Source organism: Delphinapterus leucas, chromosome 12 (genome assembly GCF_059928025.1).
Source record: "Delphinapterus leucas isolate spDelLeu-1000000601 "Yukka" chromosome 12, BTC_Dleu_Yukka2, whole genome shotgun sequence".
Taxonomy (NCBI): Eukaryota; Metazoa; Chordata; class Mammalia; order Artiodactyla; family Monodontidae; genus Delphinapterus; species Delphinapterus leucas.
Window position 1 is genome coordinate 71,378,558 of NC_143140.1, and position 21,572 is coordinate 71,400,129.

General features: G+C 39.8%; 1 protein-coding gene across 20 annotated transcripts in view; it reads right to left on the minus strand.

The window, feature by feature from the left end:
• Positions 1 to 21,572, minus strand: part of NHSL1 (NHS like 1) — a 336,607-nt gene that overhangs the window by 127,115 nt on the left and 187,920 nt on the right. For 19 of the 20 annotated variants that reach the window (XR_016395227.1, XR_016395228.1, XR_016395230.1 and 16 more), the window contains one exon: positions 7,371 to 7,498. Coding sequence is in view for 11 of the 20 variants with exons in the window: in XM_089922049.1 (XP_089778175.1) it covers positions 7,371 to 7,498 (128 nt within the window). In the remaining 9 variants the exon portion in view is untranslated. Of the gene's footprint in view, positions 1 to 1,675; positions 1,879 to 7,370; positions 7,499 to 21,572 lie in introns of those variants that run through there. The other variant, XM_089922050.1, reaches the window with a different exon arrangement.

The window sequence follows — 21,572 nt, forward strand, 5'->3', positions numbered from 1 at the left end:
CTTAAATAGCGTCACCATGCTTCATGTTAAGGGATCCCTCGGTACAGGGTAAATTATTTTTTTAAATATTGAGTTTAAAGTGGTCTTGCTTTCAGAACTTAAATGCAGTTTTAAAAACTGTAAATTGATCAGTAATGTTCATTAACACCCCATATCCTTATCCTGGAAGGAATGGACAGTCACAAATGAAACATAAGAAACCTCGATTTCTTGTGTCAAATTGCTTAATTCACAAAGGGAGATCACCTGCCATACCAGCAGTTGTTTTGTGAATTTTGGATGCTGTTAAGTCCTGCATTTCAGAGACTACTAGGTCCTGTCTGGAAATCAGACAAGCTCCCACCAGATGGATGGTGGGGCCTGAAACATGGTCTCTTTGGCAGACGGCCAAGTTACCAAAAAGTGGGCTTAACTATGAAACACATGTGCCCACCCAGGCTTTTTTTTTTTTTTTTTTTTTAAATCTGCTATGCTTTTAAAAATTAGAAACCCTGGGCTTCCCCGGTGGCACAGTGGCTGGGAGTCTGCCTGCTAATGCAGGGGACACCAGTTCGAGCCCTGGTCTGGGAGGATCCCACATGCCGCGGAGCGACTAGGCCCGTGAGTCACAACTACTGAGCCTGCGCTCCGCAACGAGAGAGGTCGTGATAGTGAGAGGTCCGTGCACCGCGATGAAGAGTGGCCCCCGCTTGCCACAACTAGAGAAAGCCCTTGCACAGAAATGAAGACGCAACACAGCAAAAATAAATAAATTAAAAAAAATTAGAAAACCTAATTATAGCCAGAGTTAAAGTTAGCATTCATTTAGCAATTATTACATAAAAATAGATACAGAACAGATGAAACTATATAGAGCACCATTTAAGAGGAAAACCACATACATTCCGGTCCTTTTTACAGGACACTTACTTAGTCCATGGTGTTTTTCTCTCCAGAATTAAATCTTTCTTGGGTCAACTCTTTCTTTTTAAAGATTCTAGATAGTTTTAATAAGGTGCCAAAATGTTTGGAGTCTTTTTTGGCTATATGCTTCTTCCACCGTCAATACACTGAGACACAAGACATCCTGACTTCATTCTCTTCTCTCCTTATTCCTCCCCCGGGCCCCCTGGGCCCTGGACCCAACAACAAAAAACAAGGGTAGTGGTTTGGGGGGATCCACACAGAAGCACAGTTCATGGCCCATCCAGCAGCTCCACGATGGCCAGGAGGTGGTTTCCACATTCACATTATTAAATAATTTCAATTGTTCCTTCTCTCCTACTCAGTATATTACCACAAACCTAGCCTCTTTATCATGGGCTCTAAACTTTCTTGCCCTGTACTGAATTAAAATATTTTGGATTTAAACAATCACATATTAAGTGAACCTAAATGTTCAAAGTGATAATGTAATTTCCTACTTTTAATGACCTTTTATTATAATAAATCATATATACAAAATAACATGAATTTTTAAGACCCTACTACCCAACTCATGACTTAAAATAGTACCAAAAAATTGCATCCACCCCAAACTCTTCCCTGCTTCCCCCAAGGTAACCATTCTCCTGAATTCTATGTTATTTATCATTCCCTAAATTGTTGTTATGCATAAATATGTCTAAATTACATATTTAGACTTGCTTGACTTTATGAAAATGGTACCATTCTCTTTGTAGTGTTATTTACTTACCATTGTTTCGAAGACATATCCATGTTGTTGTGTGAGCTATAGTTAATCCATTTCACTGAAGCCTACATTCCATTCTAACACATTTATTTATCCGATGGATGATGGGTTGAAAAAGATGTTCTTCCTATTATCTCAACAATTCAAGACTCCCCTAAGAGAGCAGTTAGCAGGAAAGAGCTGTAGCTAAGCCTCAATTCCGCATACACTCATTGTTTGAGGGAAAACAGGGGCTGTGGAGTCACAGATTTGGGTTTTAATCCTAGTTCACGTTTGGGGGCGAAGGGTATGTTCACTATCTTGATTGTGGTGATGGTCTCCTGTATGTATAAATATGTCAAAACTCATTAAATTGTATACTTTAAAGACGTGTAGTTTACTTTATGTAAATTATACCACATAATGCTCTTTTTAAAAAAGAGAGAGAGAACCCTGTTTCAGGGTTTAAAAGCTATGTGATCTTAAGCAAGTGGTGTAATCCCTCCGAGATGCATTTGTGACACGCGCACAATGCAAGCTGCCTTGCATGGTTGCAGTAAGTATTAAGTAGACTCACACACAGCACCGAGCCCAGCCTCTGAGCTTTTCTTTGTGCCAGGTGCTTGGCTCCGTACTGGGAATAAGAGATCAACACAATGAGAATGCTGTGTGTCTGTCCCCCCGTCCTGCCCCAGTCTAGAATGGAGGGCAGATATGAATACAGCCCATTCCAATTTAATGGGATGTGTGTCGCAAGAGAAACTGGAACAAGTTATGAGAGACAGCCTCACTGTTGGAATGCATAAAGGCCTGGAAATGGCAGACCCCAATCTTCCCACCCTGCCTGCAAAGGTACAGAGTAACAAGGGCCACAAACCGCAGAGCAGTGAACACAAGGAGCCAGCAAAGACTCCTCTGTGCTTCCACTGTGTCCTCCTGAAACTACTCACCCAGAGAGACCCAGTGAGAAGTGACTGTATCTAGGATCGTCGTAAAGGTTTTCTCGATGGTAAGTTACCCTAGGCCAGGGGCCCTGTCTGTATACTGAGGCCAAGCAGGACTTAAATGGTTTTTGAAAACAATAGCATGAATGAATGAACATCAGACAAGTCAAAAATAGAAGGACAAATGACCACGGCAGGCATATTGTGAAGGCACTGGGTAATTTAGTAATCTTGCCCTTTTATTTCACCAATATGGTGCAACGAAAAGAAATGAAATATAAGGTGAGAAGCCCTGGGTCATGTCCTCTGACTCATTCTGGCTATGTGATCTTCTTGGGAAAGTAATTTCATATATCTGAGTCTCAGTTTCCAGATGGTTACAATGGTAGTAATAATTATTAAAGTACCTATTTCATGGGAGTTCTTGTGAAAATGAGATATGATTTTGAAAAAGTTCTAAAGCATTTTACTATCATTATAAAGTTAGTACCAGTATAACCACTGGTAGTTCTACACGTAGATAACCTGTGAAGACACAATTAGAAATTTTTTAGTAATTGCTGAAACCTCTCAAATTCATTGCCTTAGGTAGGAAATTCTATGTGGGTGGAATAAAAGACTCAGAGTGACTGAAAGAGTGGCCAATTTTCATAAAACCGGACAGTTTATAAGACACTAGTCATCATCATTTGAGCATATACTATGCACCAGGCACCATGCTTAAGGATCTTACAAACCTTAATTCACTTCAACCTCACAATCATCCTCAAGGTGGGTGAGGTAATCATGCAATTTATTATCAAAACCAGAACACCTTTGAGAGTGAAAGGGGTGCTTTGAATAATCACACAGAACAGCAGCTGTAAACCAGACTGTCCTGAGCAAAACCAGAACATGTAGTTTATGACTCTTCACAGTTGAGGAAACTGAAGCTCACAGAGGGAAGCGATTTGCCAAGGCCACCAGCTTCGACAGGTGGAAAAGCTGCCCCGGACCGGTGCTCTGAAGCATCACCTTATACAAGCCTCCTCCATGTGCAGTCACAGAGTAAGGCTACTGTCCTTCTGTCATCTTCTAAGTCCTCCTCCAATTTAAATATCTCTTATCAGTGAAGACTAAAACAGAACCTGAGATGCCAGTTCAAAGAAAAACAGAAACTAGAAAAGAAAGTTTCTGTTTCTCTCAATACCATTAGAGCCAACGATTTACTGCCACAATCCCAGTCTAATTTATCTGTTTGTGGGGGAATTTTACGCAAGAGATTGAGTAATGACTGACATTCTTTCTGCTGAGACAATGGGGCCCCTATGAATGTTTCCTTGATTCAGTGAAGATATTCATCAAACATAACCTCCAGCAATGGCAGTTGGAGAAATGCCTTCTCAAGGAAGTGTTCTGTCATCTGTAACTGAATTTTCTTCAAATACCTGAATAACCTCTTTGGTAGTACCTGAAACATACTGAAAACTGAAAGAACAAAAAAATGTCAAGGCTAGGACAATACTAAAGCAATGCCTTACTCTTTGATTTCACAGTTGAATAAAAAGGTATTTTGTGAGATTTCTGAATCTCTTTGCAGACGGCATTTTTCATGCAGCATGTTTACTATTTAATGATACACATAACATATATAGTTGGAAATATTTCAAGCAATTTCTTTTCTTGCTACACTACACCACTACTTTGAAAGATGTATGTGGATATCATTAGCAAAATACCTTTCACCACACCATAAACACAAGTCCTACTTGGGAAATGTTTTGCATTAGGATAATTATTCTGGAACGATTAGCCAGAATAAATAACCAAAACAGACGTCCCCTAAGTTTTCTGTTCTAATTTATGTCCTTAACTTTTGCCCTATTAGCAACTCTCATTTTAGGAGAGTGCTTCTATCCTAAGCACATAATAGATGCTTAATTATTTCTTGAATGCAAGTTAGGTGCTTTTCATCCTAATTTTGCTCTCAGACCATTTGCCCCTTAAGCATTTGTTAACGTACCTGTCCCTTCTTCTCTATAGTTCACTGCTCTCCTCACCATAGACCCACCTCCACTGCCCACCTGGAAATACAAAGTGAAGGGTTTCCCCAGTAGAATTTTCCCTCTAAGTTGACTTCTATATACTCCATGTTTAAAATGATCCCAACTGTTAGAATGACATTTAAGGACATGACTGCAGTTAGGGGTCTTGGTCTTAACGTGGAGACCATAAGATGCTAGCTTGGAGCCCCTCGTACAGTTAATGGATTCCCACCTGATCTCAAATGCCAACTTCATCATATACTAAATTCCTAAAGATTTAGGTCTACTCCTGGACTTTACAGTCTGTTTTTAATATTCTGTCCTATTGGTCTGTATATCCAGGTGCCACACTGGCATGATTCTTGACTCTTTATGTCTTAATATCTGGTCAGGCTGGTTCTCCTTCCCCCACCACTGCTCTTCTGTTTTACGGCTTTCCCAGGTAGGAACCTTGGACTCAGTTTCTCCAGTCCTCGCCCTCCTCCTCCCAGCCCCTAAAATAGCTCTAAACGAAAACAGAACAAAACTACTCAACTTTTTACAGTAAGTCCCCTATATATGAATCTTCAAGTTGCGAACTTTCAAAGATGCGAACCGTGTTCACATGTCCAATCACTTAAGTCACATATCTGGCGTACACTGTCACATGCATGCATCCTCCACAAGTGCTTATGCTTTTGTGTACTTTACTGTACAGTACTGTATAGAGTACGGTAGTACAGTATCTTTATTTCAAGCCCAGGACGTCCGGAAGCAAGTGTAAAAGCAGTGGTGATGTAGCCGGTACCATACTGTACTTTTCAAGGTACTATACTGTAATATTAAATATGTTTTCTTTATTTTTTGTGTTTTTTTTATACGTATTGTGTGAAAAGTATTGTAAACCTATTACAGTACAGTACTATATAGCCGATTGTGTTAGTTGGGTACCTAGGCTAACTTTGCTGGACTTACGAACACACTGGACTTGCGAACATGCTCTCGGAACAGAACTCGTTAATATGTAGGGGACTTACTATATTGGTATTGTGTTAATTTTTAAAATTAACTTGGGCAGAAGTACAGCTCCGATCTTAGAGAACAATTTTCCACTCACCACTTTCTAGATAAAGAAATTAATGCCTTGAAGGCCCAAGTGATACATCCAAAGAAATGCAGCAAGTGGCAGAGCTAACGCTCGAAATTTGTCTCCTTAACTCCTAGAATAACACCATCTCTTAACTTTAGCTTTTAACTTCCCCCTTCCTCACCATTCACAACCACTCTTTGGATCTCGAGGTCCTTAGGACTTCTTGCCTGTTGCAGTAGTCTATAAATATTCTTCTTACACACCTCACCCTCTCCCAACCCCTTCCCCATTTCGTGACTGCCCAAGTCAGAAGAATTTCTCTTTCGAATGTCACTATATGACAAACATTTATTGCACCATGTTAATATATGTAAAAGTTTTCATTCTGGTGAGTTCTCCCTACCTGAGAGCTCTAAGTTTCTTGAGGCAAGTACAGATATCTTATTAATCTTCACATTTTGTAGTAGCAGGTAAATGCTATATACATTAAGAAACGTTTATTCACTGGCTGCTACTTCTTCCTGGAATGTCCTTCTCCAAGATTTCTGCATGGCTCACTCTTTTAATCCCAATCACCTCTTTGCTCAGGAAGGCCTACCCCTTTAATTTAAAATTGCAACCTCTTGTTCTGTTTTATTTTACTCTACAGCACACGTCACTTAGTACAGCATCATTGCTTATTTATTCTCGGTGTCTCACCGTCAAATCAAAGCACCATCAAGGACGAGTATTTCTTTTGTTTGCTTCATTGTTACATCACCAGCACCTAGAAGAGTCCCTGGCACACAGAAGATGCTTAATGACTCCTTTATAAAAAATGAATTATAATTCTGTGTTTAAAGTAGTGAAGGTGATGGATGTGTTAATCAACCCAATTGTGATGGTCGTCTCACAAAGCACACGTATGTCAAATCATCACACTTTAAATATATAAAAATGTATTTGTCAATTCTATTTCAATAAAGCTGAAAAAACTTAATCTAAACAAAACAAAATCCTCACCATGTAATTCATCTTCTGATTTTAATTTTCCTTACTCACACCAACAAGAGAAAAGTGAGTTTTTTAAATTATAGGCTAGATCAATTTTGAAATAGCTGCTTTTCCTATTATAATAAAAGACCTTCTTTGTATAGATCTTCCTCAACTTATGATGGGGTTTTGTCAGATAAGCCCACCGTAAGTTGAAAACAAACGTCAAAATGTATATAATTCACTAACCTACCGGACATTGCAGCTTAGCCCAGCCTACCTTAAACATGCCCAGAACACTTAACATTAGCCTACAGTTAGGGCAAATCATCTAATGCAAAGCCTACTGTATAATAAAGTGTTTAATAGCTCATGTAATTTACTGAATATTGTACTGAAATCAATACACTGTTTATGTCCCTTTAATGAATTCCTTGGGTCCTGAACTTACCTTTTTTGGACTAATTTTAGACTTACAGAAAAGTTGTAAAGATAGTATGGAGAATTCCTTGTGTACCCTTCACCCAGTTTTCCCTAATATTGACATATTACATAATCATGGTACATTTGCCAAAACTAAGAAATTAACGTGGGATAATACTATTAACTAAAAAACAGACTTATTCTGATTTCACCAGTTTTTCCAACTTATGTCCTTTTTCTCTTCTGGGATCCAGTCCAGGATCCTCTGTTGCATTTAGAAGCCTTACCTTTGGATCTGGTTCTTCATCCTCGTCTTGATAATCATCGCAGAATGGACTGGAGTTGGCTGCAAAGGTGGGTCCCTGGGAGTAGTACTGAGAACTCCGGTAGCCATCCTGCCGCAGCGTATCACATTCTGCAGGGGTACAGGCCGGGGAGGGGAGAAAGGGCTTTAAGAACCAGGATTAGTTTAATCCTCCTTACTTACCTTTCCTAGTAATATTTCTCTACGCATAACACAATTTCAAAATAATGACAATATTAATAATAAAAATTATGGTAAAAACTACGAATTAGTAAAGCAGCTGCCACACTCTACATGCCACGTTAATACACTTCAAAGGAATTACCTTTACACCTCACGACAACCCTCTGAGTCAACTTTAGGGTAATTAAATCACTTGTTGTGTAATGTTACGCAAGTAAGCAGTGGACTCAGAATTTGAACCCAAGGTCTTACTTACCATAATTTTTTTCCAGTTTTATTGAAGTATAGTTGATTTACAATGTTGTGTTAATTTCTGCTATACAGCAAAGTGACTCAGTTATACATATACATATTCTTTTTCTTATTCTTTTCCATTATGGTTTATCACCAGGTACTGACTATAGTTCCCTGTGCTATACAGTGGGACCTGGTTGTTTATCCATCCTATATATGATAGTATGCATCTACTAATCTCAAATTCCAATCCTTCCCTCCCCCACTCCCCTCCCCCTTGGCAACCACAAGTCTGTTCTCTATGTCTGTGAGTCTGTTTCTGTTTCGTAGTCTGTTCATTTGTGTGGTATTTTAGATTCCACATATAAGTGATATGTGATGTTTGTCTTTCTCTGACTGACTTACTTCACTTACTATGATAATCTCTAGGTCCATCCATGTTGCTGCAAATGGCATTATTTCATTCTTTTTTATGGCTGAGTAATATTCTGTTGTATATACATACCACATCTTCTTTAACCATTCATCTGTCGATGGACATTTAGGTTGCTTTCATGTCTTGGTTATTATAAATTATGCTGCTATGAATATAGGGGTGCATGTATCCTTTTGAATTAGAGTTTTGTCTGGGTATATGCCCAGGAGCGGGATTGCTGGATCATATGGCAACCCTATTTTTAGTTCTTTGAGGAACCTCCATACTGGTTTCCATACTTACTATAATTTTTGACATGAAACAATTGATTAAGTAATTCCACATCAAAAAACACAAGCAATTTTCATGCTAGGCTTGTTTTCTAGACTGATTAGCTGGAAGTGACAAGAGAAATCATGGATTATAATGCTCTCATTTTGTTTTTACTTCTCAATTTAACTTTGATGCTAAACAGCCTATAATCACTGTGCAGAATTTAGTTAGTACAAGCTGGCTGGCAGTCTGAGATGTCTTCCAGTCCACGGAGGAATGCCTGGCACCACTGAGTGGAAGGTAAGTAGCAGCCCTGGATCGCAGGGGGACTAGGACCACTGGCTGCTCAGAGATTAGAGATTCTCTTCAAGGAGCAACAAACCATTGCACTGATAACTCCCATTGGTGGGGGTGAGCACAGAAAGAAGAGTTCTAATGGCTTTTCAAAGCCCCAGGAGCTCTCCTATTACCCAAATACCTCAGAGGAGCATTTGCCTTGCAAAAGGATTCCCCACAGGGTTCCTTTAAATATCCAGCTTGGTAAAGGAAGGTGACATGTGTTTGGTTTTGGACAAGTTTCCTCTTTGCACAGCTTTACAAAACCATGAGCCTAATGGCACAGAAGTAAAGTAGGGCATCTTCAGCGTTCCCTTCTAACACTAGGAGCTAAGCTTCTTCTTCAAAGAGGAGATTAATAGTTGCTTTAGTGGAGGGATAAAAATTCTGCAACTGGAGAATGAAAAAATCCTCACTCTCCTGTGCTATCTACCTCACAGTGGGAGTGGAGAACCAAACCAAAACTATAAATCAGATTTTTTAAAAGTCCCATGGAAATAGTCATGAGGCTCTTTTAGAATGCCAAACTAACTTAAAAATTAATACTTTAATAATATAATAATCGTAAGAGAGCTAAACCCTACTACTTCAGTTACTTATGGGCTGAACAATGTGTGGGCTGGCAACCACTGTTAATACTGAGTAAAACAGAAAATTAAAAAAAAAAATTTCGGAAACTTCCAGGACACACTTTTAAAAATGAGGATTTACTAACCCTAACCTTTTTCAGTGAGAAATGCTTTCACATTTTCTCCAATATTTGACAATCTCTCTGCAAAAGTAGATAGTACAACCGGACTCTATGCTCTCGTTCTACAGCGATGTCACCTGGAGCACGACAGCTAGTTTTCAAACGGCGTTCTGTGCAGAGTTCTGGGATTCTGTAAATATTTGATTTTATTTTTTTATCTTAAAGCTAAGATAAAAAATTACAGCTCCACGGTTCTACATGTCATTAACTTGTATTGCTAAATTAACTTCTCTGTAGTCCTGTAAAACTGAAGTCGCCTAAGGGTTCAGGGTGAACCTTGTAAAACAAACCAATAAAACCTATTACCACTGGCAGCTACTTCTCACGTAATTCAGTGCTTTCAAATAATTGCCAAACAAAACAAAATACAAAGTGAAGGCCAAGGGCCTCTTCAACTAAGTCCTTTCCCTGTTCAAAATAATCCTTTCTCCCCTCATCCACTGACCTTATGAAAAGTACAAGTCTCAAATTATAGAAGTTTATAATATTAAAAAAATCTGTTTCACGTACCAGGTACCGTGTAAGAATGTATTTGAAAAAGATTCCTCTGCAAGGGACTGCTAGGCTAGATCATCTCTAAAGGTGATATTAGTTCTGATATTCTTGGCAATAATATTAAAAATAAGCAAAGCGCTATCATCAAAAAGACAAGAAATAACAAGTGTTGGCAAGGATGTGGAGAAAAAGGAACCCCTGTGCACTGTTGGTGGGAATGTAAACTGGTGCAGCCACTATGGAGAACAGTATGGAGGTTCCTCAGAAAATTGAAAATAGAACTATCATACGATCCAGCAATTCCACTTCTAGGTATTTACCTGAAGAAAACAAAAACACTAATTCAAGAAGACATATGTACTCCAATATTCACACAAACATACAGAGGACTATTACTCAGCCATAAAAAAGAACGAAATCTTGCCATTTGCAACAGCATGGATGGACCTAGAGGGTATTACGCTAAGTGAAATAAGTCAGACAGAGAAAGACAAATACTGTATGATTTCACTTATATGTGGAATCTAAAAAACAAAACAAACCAGAAACAGACTTATAGATACAGGGAGCAAGTGGATGGCTGCCAGAGGGGAGGGAGGTGGGGTTGGGCAAAATAGGTGAAGGGGATTAAGATGTACAAACTTCCAGTTATAGGGCTTCCCTGGTGGCGCAGTGGTTGAGAGTCTGCCTGCCAATGCAGGGGACACGGATTCGTGACCCGGTCCAGGAAGATCCCACGTGCCGCGGAGCGGCTAGGCCCGTGAGCCATGGCCGCTGAGCCTGCACGTCCGGAGCCTGTGCTCCGCAATGGGAGAGGCCACAACAGTGAGAGGCCCACATACCACAAAACAAAACAAAACAAACAAAAAAAAAAACCCTTCCAGTTACAAAATAAATAAGTCACAGGGATATAATATACAGTATAAGGAATACAGTCAACAATACTGTAATAATTTTGTATGGTGACTTATTAGGATTGTTTTATAACGTATTTAAATATCGAATCGGTATGTTGTACACCTGAAACTATATTGTACAACAGTTATACTCCAATTAAAATTTTTTAATTAAAAAGAAATTTAAAGTAACCTAATAACTCGATACCCGTTGAATCTTAAAAGACCAAAATATCGTAAAATTATTATCCATAGGTTAAAAGCATAAAAGGCTGACAATTATTAGTATTTCCAATGTGTGTCACCTTTTAAGCCTAGTTTAAAAGATAATGCCTTTTTTTCCCCCAAGATTAAGTTTATGTCACAAAAATATTTAAATAGTAGTATAACAAACAGTAGCATATCAAATGAACACGATGCTGGTCTAAGATTAAATTAGGCCATATAGGGACTTCCCTGGTGGTGCAGTGGTTAAGAATCCACCTGCCAATGCAGGGGACACAGGTTCGATCCCTGGTCCAGGAAAATCCCACATGCCGTGGAGCAACTAAATCCGTGCGCCACAACTACTGAGCCTGTGCTCTAGAGCTCGTGAGTCACAACTACTGAGCCCGCACGCCTACAGCCCGTGCTCTGCAACAAGAGAAGCCACCGCAATGAGAAGCCTGCGCACTGTAATGAAGAGCAGCCCCCACTCGCCGCAACTAGAGAAAGCCCGCGCACAACGGCGAAGACCCAACGCAGACAAAAAAAAAAAAGTCCATATAAATTTATGGCAGATGACCAATTTTTTATACCCTTATCAGATTTCTGCAATCTAGTAAACTCATCAAATTCCATTGCCATTTATCTTATTCCAACTCTACAGGAAATCTAGGAAAATTTCCTCCTGTCAAGTTGCAATGGCTCTCAGTTTCTAAACCATGGCTTTGTTCATTAAAAACTGAGTTTATTGTCTGTGGAGTGAGATGTAAGTGAGTACTAGCCATCATGAATAAACAAAGACTTTTCAAACACTGAACTGATGGTAAGAGCAAGGCAAAGCATAATTTAAAGCCAGGTTATGCCAGTAACCACAGGAGGGAAACACGATACTAAATGTAACAGAAGCTCTGTCTTTAACACATACGTCTCTTGCAACAGAAATTAAGAGTAAAACCATGCTATTGTTCTCACAGTACTACTTGGATAAAGGTGTCACTGTTTATTGTGTCCTCTGGTTTCCCAGCCACAAATTTCTTCCTCCTTCCTTTCATGTCAAACTATTTTCTTTAGGGCAAGAACAATGGACGAACACCTTGGTAGACCAAAGTTTTTAATATAGAAGCAAAAAATACTGTCATAGGATTAGATGGTTACCTAAACATCTTGTGAATTTAATACTGTTCTGTCCTCCAAACCTTCACATATTAAACTATTCTTTAGACTTTCTGTTTTAATATTTTATATATGCTGAGAGAGTCCGCTGCAAGAAGATTTAGAGTTATCTTCAAAATCACTTTCTCTACTGGAAATCCTTGATGAATTTCCACTCTCTGTTTTGCTCCTAAATGTATTGAATTAGTGACAATGAGCTGGAATATACAGCAGTCACAGACAGTTCCAAAATCCCAGTGGCTTAATACAACAAGAAGATTCTTTCCTGCATGTTCTCCTGGTCTAGGCAGAGCTACTGGGGGCTCTGCTCACTACAGTCACGCAGGGACCAGGCCGAGGGAAGATCCTTCTCAGTTTGTGCTTGGACCATCACGCAGCAGCGCTGGGAGAATGTGCGTTTCACACTGGCTCTGGGAACTTCTGCCAGAAATAACCAGAGTTTACTTCCGTTCCTATTTCTTTGGACACAACAAGTCACATACACAGCCATACCTAACTTCAGAGGGGACAAGGAGGGGCCACCCTACCTCATAAGCAAGGGGGAGAATGAGACTATCCCACACCAGCTCTAATGACTCCTCCAAAAAGAGGGACAACACTGAATCTATGATTTTCCAGATTCTTGTCACCCATTCTCCCAACACTTACTAAGTGTTTATTTCCAATCCTTCCTGAATGAGACTGAGAGGCTTCCGATGTGGAATCTGCGATGGAAAGCTACCCTGCTGTGTTTCAGTAACAGGGCGTTGACCTTCGGGAGGGACTCTATGGGGAAGCCGCTGAGTGTCTGGAATCCAGGACAAACCAGGCACCGCTCACCACCTGTGAGACCTGGGGGACAGCATTTTAACCTTCTGGAAACTCAGATCCCACCTCTAGCGCTGGCACAGTACTTCTTCTGGGAAGCTATCATGAGAATCAGTCAACAAATATTTCCAAGTACTTTGCTCTTTAAGGTGAGAGACTAGGTCAGGGTGTGTCAGGACTTTGCACAGAACCCTCCACCTGGCGGGTGCTCAAAAAACAGTCACTGCTGTCAGCATTTACCACATAAACCATAACTACCTCAAACTCTCCCACTTCTATTTTTTTTTCTTTTATTTATTTATTTTTATTTATTTATTTATTTATTTATTTTGCAGTACACGGGCCTCTCACTGTTGTGGCCTCTCCCATTGCGGAGCAAGCGCTCCGGACGCGCAGGCTCAGCGGCCACGGCTCACGGGCCTAGCCGCTCCGCGGCATGTGTGATCTTCCCGGACCGGGGCATGAACCCGTGTCCCCTGCATCGGCAGGCGGACTCTCAACCACTGCGCCACCAGGGAAGCCCCAAACTCTCCCACTTTTAAAAGCCAGTAAGCAATTCCATAACAAGACCTGCTTGGCTACACAGTTGTTTTTTTCTTTTTTAATAAATTATTTATTTTATTTATTTTTGATTGCGTTGGGTCTTTGTTGCTGCATATGGGCTTTCTCTAGTTGTGGTGAGCAGGGGCTACTCTTCGTTGCGGTGCGCGGGCTTCTCATTGTGGTGCCTTCTCTTGTTGTGGAGCACGGGCTCTAGGCACGTGGGCTTCAGTAGTTGTGGCACGTGGGCTCAGTAGTTGTGGCTCGCGGGCTCTAGAGCACAGGCTCAGTAGTTGTGGCGCACAGGCTTAGTTGCTCCGCGGCATGTGGGATCTTCCCCAACCAGGGCTCGAACCCGTGTCCCCTGCATTGGCAGGCAGATTCTTAACCACTGTGCCACCAGGGAAGCCCTACACAGTTCTTTAAGATTCTACACTTTGACCAAGCTGTTGGCTACGTCTTTACCAAAACATCAGGAGGTTGTATTGCTTTTCCCAAGTCAGTATGACACTCATACAGGGATTCTCTTACTGTCAATGGCCTGAACATTTATTTCTAACTCCTCTCAATCCAAAAAAGAGCACAAATATTTGAACTAATCTAACTGCAAAATTTACAAACCTAATCAGTTTCATGTAAGACAAAGCCTTATACTTAGGGGCGTTTTTACACTGAAAGAGTATCAGCCAGGTGCTTGGTACATGTATTTGATATATTGTAACTACCAAAGCAAGGAGAGAAAAGGATCAAGGTTCTCTGATCTGAAAGTATGTGTGCTGGGTTGAACTGTGTCCCTAGAAGAGATATGCTGAAGTTCTAACCCTTGGTACCTGTGAATGTGACTTCACTTGGAAATAGTCTTTCCAGATGTAAGCATGTTAAAATGAGATCACTAGAGTGGGTCCTAATCCAATATGACTGATGTTTATGAGAAGAGGAAAAAGAGACACCAGGAACATTTGGAGACACACTGACACAGAGGGAAGACAGCCTTGCGAAGACAGAGGCAGAGGCTGGAGTTATGCTGCCGTAAGTCAAAGAGCATGTGGGATCACCAGAAACTGGAAGAGGGCAAGGAGGGATTCTCCACTAGAGGTTGAAGGGAGCATGGCCCTGCCAACACCTTGAGTTTGGACTTATAGGCTCCAGAACTGTAAGACAATAAAGTTCTACTGTTTTTGTTTTTAGTTCTACTGTGTTAAGCCACCCAGTTTGTGGTACTTTGTCATCGCAGCCCTAGGAAATTAACCCAGTGTGGAACCAGGAGATGCTAAGATGTGAAAGACGTTCATAAGGATCTTCAAAGAAATGGCACAGGGGTGCCTTTGGCAGAAATCTTAGAGCATGATGGAAAAGAAACTGTGACAGGAATTGGGCATCTGGAGATGCCCGTTTGGCTACTGAAGAGGTGTGCAACTCTGGGCAAGAAACATCTGTTAGCTTCAGGCCCAATCTCTAAGGTCCCAAGAAAAGTTACCCTTTGTAGTAGGAAAAGGCGAGATGTAAAAACAACTCTCAGGAGACATACTAACTACTGCGTATTAATAATATTGACTTTGATTGAGGGCTGCCTATGAACAAGCCATTGCTCTAAGCACTTCACATACAGTAAATCATTTACTCTGCACAATGAGCCTAAGAGATGGGGATAATAATTATCCATATTTTACGTATGAAAACCTTGAGACCCAAAAAGAAACTTGCTCCAATTGGTGGAGCCAACATTAGAATCCAGGTATTCTGGCCCCAAAGCTGGTGCTCTTTCCTGAGAGTATCAACTCGCTTATGACGAGAAACTACCCTCCTTCATCTCTCTGTACCACCCTTAATTATGTATAAAATAACATTAGCCTTTATCTAGCAAATCGGTACATTCACTTTTGGGTTTTAGTTTCCTTAAACTCTTTCCAAGAAAGAAAAGATGTTAAACTAGTTTTATTATAGTTTTTCCCCTATACTTACATTTCCATAACAACAAGAACGAAAATATGAGTACAAAATGAAATAAGTAAATGTTCATCTAAAAGGATGTTGGTATTTAAGGTCTACTAAAATTAAGATTAGAGATGGACTCTTAACTTCTCCTCAAACGGAAAGCAGGTCTGTAGGTGAAAACACTGCATATCTCAAATGGGTAATGAAAAGATTAGCAGACTCAGAATTTTAAGAAGAAAATCTTTTGATCCCTCCCGGAAGTTATTTTATAAATTCTTCAATTTATATTAATTATACATATTAATATATAATGTATATTACCATCATCAGTTCCCAAACCCTCTTACAGACGATGGCATCCAGGGTCTACTGGCTGGCAGTGGCAGCCGCCATGCTTACAGGGAACCCAAGTCACTGTGCTACTACAAGACAGCTCAATCAAAATCCTTTGAGGTTTACTTCAAATCCCCTTTTCCACAAAGTCTTCCCTAGTTACTACAACGTTCCATGCTAGCTTGAACTCTTCAATATTATAAACCATATCACATACTTCCTTAGATCCTCTGCTGTGCCAGGTTCAATTGGTGTTTTTAACGAAAGAATAGCAAAGAAAAGGAGTAAGGAGGTAGAGTAGCAATTACTGCCAAAAAGGCAGGATCGAAGCTGGAAGAAGTCATTAACCCCTAAGACAATTCTCTTTTCTCGGTTCCTCATGTATAGTCCAGAGGAAAGCATCCCCATGCCACGTTTATCTGTTAAGTCATAAATGTTTATGAATCATCTACTACCTGCCAAGTGCTGTTACAGGCACAGGAGATTCCACAGTGAACAGAACAAACAAAAATTCCTGTCTTCATAGAGCTTACGCTCTAAGAGGTCACAGACAACAAACAGTAAAAAGAATCAACTACATAATATGTAAGAAGGTCCTAAGTGCTAAGAGAAAAATAAAGCAGGGAAGGGCACAGGGAGTGGTGCTGAAGCAGGGCTACCTGAGTGGTGACATCTGAGTGAAGAAAGTGGGTTCCATCACCCTAAGAAAGAGCTGGAGGGAAGAGTGATCTGGGCTGGGTGAAGAGGAAGGACAATAGGAGATGGTTAGACAGGTAAAGGGGGAGCAGGTTACATAGGGCCTTGGAGGTTCCTGTAAGGACTCTGGCTGTCACCACGAGGCCGGAGGGTAGCCTCTGGAGACTACCAACAGAGAAGTGACATGATCTCACCTGTATTTACCACCTTCCTCCAGATGCTATGACTCAGCTAACAGTACTCAAATACATAAATTCCAACTAAACCACAATAAGAGCCTGAACGTTACCTGTATGAGGAAAAGTACATCACCTAGTGATGCTAGTAAAAGCACACTGGCATTTTTACCATTGATTTGTATAATTTGTCATAATTTTTTCATATTTATAATTCCATAAGAGACAATTATAAGTGAAAAATTTCATGAATTTATTATAAAGACTTTGAAGTATACTCTGAGAGAACAAAGTTTTTAACTTAAATGGTTACTAAATTCTGACTTACTTAAACGAAAGACAGAAGGAAAAGGAGGAGATGGAGAAAGAGAAATTGAATGCAAGGTGGGAAGAAAAAGGGATTTGTCGTTTATTCCCCAAGGAAATGATGTGGTAAGATGAGTGGACGCTAAAAGGGAAACAAGTGAGGTTTGCTGAACGTTAGCTTGTCTGAGTAAGAAGAGAAAGCAATGATAAAGGAAGTATTTAAAATGAGCAGCACTGTTGTCCTTAAAAAACTAAAAATAGAGTTACCATATGATCCAGCAATCCCACCCCTGGGCATATATCTGGAGAAAACTCCAATTCGAAAAGATAGACGCAGTGTTCATAGCAGCACTACTTACAATAGCCAAGACATGGAAGCAACCTAAATGTCCATCGACAGATGAATGGATAAAGAAGATGTGGTATATATACATAATGGACTATTACTTAGCCATAAAAAAGGATGAAATAATACCATTTGCAGCAACATGGATGGACCTAGAGATTATCATACTGAGTGAAGTCAGTCAGAGAAAGACAAATATCATATGATATCACTTACATGTGGAATCTAAAAACAATGATACAAATGAATGTATTTACAAAACAGAAATAGACTCACAGACATAGAAAACAAACTTATTGTTACCAAAGGGGATAGCAGGGGAGATAGCAGGGGTAGGGGAGAGAGATAAATTAGGAATTTGGGATTAACATATACACACCACTAAATATAAAATAGGTGAACCACAAGGACTGACTGAATAGCACAGGGAACTATATTCACTATCTTGTAATATAACCTATAATGGAAAAGAATCTGAAAAAGCATATACATATATACATATACACACACACACACACACGTATGTACAACTGAATCACTTTGCTGCACACTTGAAACTAACACAATATTGTAAATTAATTATACTTAAAAAAAAAGAAAACAAGCACTGCTGCATTTTAAAAGCCAAAAGGACTAGTTAAGAAAGATTATTTTGTCATTTTTCAGGTTATATGTATAGTGGTGGTGTATATGACCATGAACTGCTAGGAAAGTGCTGAAACATTCAGGTCAAAAGCACAATGTTGGTATTTTACAACAGAACAGCATTTAGATGTACCATACTTTAAAATCTAAATGTGGTTTCTTTTTAACAGATTAAACCTTTCATAATCCTCCTCCTATAATTCAAGGTCATTAACAATTGGGAGGACTCCAGTTCCAAAGCTAATTATAAATAGTGGTCATGATGCACTGCTTCAGTGAGAATGTTCTGTGATGAACCACAGTCTAAAACACTCTTTTTTTCAGATCACTGATTTTTAAAGCCATTACTCCTGATGACACTTAATAAATGCGTTATTTTCTAAACTGAAAGCCCCTGGCCATCATGTTGATTTGTGTGTAAAATATTTCTGTGGGAATTGAAGGAAAGCAGATATTATACCTGTCTTATGGATTATAAAACGCAAGTGTTTTAAGTTTCTGGTAGATCCAGGTTTCCAAACTTCTATCCCAGTTATTTATCCATCAGATTATCAATGACAGGGTCAAACACCAGTTCTATTACATATCTTTGTCCGGTACCAGAGAACTGAGAACACAGAAGACTACAAACATATATTCAGAAGAAAATCAATAATCAATCCCAGTCCAACAGCTGTATCAGATCTTATATAGCTAAAGATTCTAGTTCGAGCTTTCAAGTAATGAGCATGTAGGAAAAATTTACTGCACTCAAATATTATGCTCTGTAAACATTAGGGAACTTATTTTCTTAATGAAAATCAAACCAAAATGTATTTTAAAATAGAAGGGATCTGCCTTCTAGTACCTTAATTTATTGGGTTTGGCAATCCTGAGCAAGAGAAAGAAATCATACTGATACTGTAGTTCAGATTCTGCCTTGCCAGTCATGTATATTGGATTTTCCAAAATTACATTTGGACTTTCCATAAATTCTTTTCTTCAGAACAGCTGTACTTCAATTTATTTAAATCGTCTTTAAGAATCAACAAATTAGAACATAATTAAGAGACTATAAATGGTCAAATGTCTTTAAGTTATTCAGTTAATTGCAGCATATCAAGTGAGTTGAAAAGCTATGTTAAATCTAAAGACACCATGGACTTAATATAGATATTTTCAATGGATATTGTCCTAGATAATTTGACAGCAATTTAAAATAATAGATTCCAAATAAATATGCCTTTTTGGTTTACTATTACACTAATGATTCATTCTTTTCTGCCCTCTCCGCTTAAGAGTTTGTATTGATATGAAGTTATACAGCAATACTTACAATGATATAAAAGCATATTATTATATATGAAGTATTATATCCAAATTTATCTTCCAAAAACTGCATATCTGAGTCCATAAGACAACTTCTTTATCAATCGTCACGTCAAAGATACTTTGCATCCAAAGTACGATAAAATAAAAAAGGAGAAAATATATGGCTTTAATGATTGAGCCCAAGTCTCCCTAAAAGTTCTGAAATATCTCCTCTCTTAATGGTGCATATGAGACAAAATGTTCCAGGTGTTAGAGTATACTTTGTTTAACTGCAGGTAAGAAAGAGACGGCCAATCAGAAAATATGCCAACAATCACCCACGTGTCAAGGAGAAGGAAGCGTCCTGGAAGGAGATGAATCAGTTTGTTCAAGTAACCTTCTGCTAACAGCCAGGGAGATGAATGGCGACAGTCAAGGGCTCAAACTCCGACAGTCAACAGCTCTGTGTTCGAACCCTAGCTTGCGATGCGCTAGTGAAGCTGAAGGGGCACAACTTTCAAGGTGTTCACGATTTAGGTGACTGATTAACAAGTTCACATGACAATTTATGGAGCACTGGTTCTCCCAGTTAAGGTGCATCAGGATCCCCTGGGGGCTTGTTAACCACTTGGCTGACCAGTGGTGGGTCCCAGAGTGTCTGATTCAGTGGGTCTGGAGTGGGGCCCGAGAACTTGCATTTCTAATAAGTTCCCAGGTGATGTTCCTACTGCTGGTCTGGGAGCCACAGGAGGAGAAAACTGTTTCAGAGGAAGGTAAAGTAGCCACAGAGAAGGAGAAACAATATTAAAGGTGCTTGATGTGAAATCCATTCAACCATTTGGGGTAGGTGTGACATAAAAGGAAAAGTCTTCCACTTAGAGGAGAGGCTCCCGAAGAAGGAAGCAGGATTTTCATAGTTTAAGATTTCCTACATATTCTAGGTGAGAAATGATAAAAGGCCCGAGGGGAAAAGAGAGTTAATCTGTTGCTTTTATTATGTCACAGATGATCCACACTCACCAACAGAATAACTTGAGAGGAAAACAGGAAACAAAGGACAAAGAAGAATTTAACAGATCACTGCAGGAGGAGGAGAAATGCTATATCTGGTATTTACTTTCGGTTCCTAAGGAATACTGTTGTGTTTCAGAAAAAGCTTTAATTTTGTTCCTGTAGAAGTACTTTACAGGTCAAGATTCCCTTAAACCGCTTGAAGAGGTCTTGTTATTTTAACGTACCGCTTCAGCTCGGCTTTAAACAAAGCTTCCCGATTCAGGCTGCTTCTGCCTCTCCCTTGATTACAGTGGTATCTCTGCCCAGTGTCCTGCATCACCCCGATCCCTTTACTGCAAACTTTTAACACAGAACCAGATTTAACCATTTAAAAATGATGAGTCAGATTATGTCACTCCTGAGCTCAAACCTCTCCAATGGCTTCCCAGGCCCTGAAAGTAAAAGCCAATGTCCTCCTGAAGGTGTCTAAGCCAGACATGATTTACTCAGTGTGGGTGGCCAGGGAGTTCATTAAATGAATGAACCATCAGTACTTGAAAGGGTACTGTGATTATGTGACAGAAGGGCCGTCCCCATCCCTCACCCAGGTGTATTTTATCTTTGGCCATACTTTCCATCTTAATTTACCCAAGGCATGGGACCTGCCTATCTATCTGGTACACCACCCATGTCATAAGTGTTTATTAAGCACAACTGGCAGGTATGGGCTGGGGCCAGCAGCAACACAGAATTTAAGGGGGAAGGGGTCTCAGTCATATATGTTCAGGAAATAAGAGGATGAGGGAAGAGCAGGTAGGGAAGATGATACTCAGTGCTCTATTTGGGTTATCTATACAAGAAAATTTGGTCTTGGTAGAACTTCAGGGACACTGACCAAATCCAGCATGAAAACACTAATTCCATCACAGGCAACTCCCCCAAAGATTCTGGTCAGAGAGAACAGATGTCACAGGAAAGCTCCCAGAAAAGTTTTGGGAAGGAGTAAGGCAGAAGAGAGATGGTCAGAAAAGCCACCTTTGAAATGGATGGGTTTTGCCAAAGGAGGGGGGGAATGACAAGCAGACTGCTGAATTCATATGCCTAACACTTATTTTAGCACTATTCCAAATGACTTCTCATTTCAATCTCCTTAGTGAG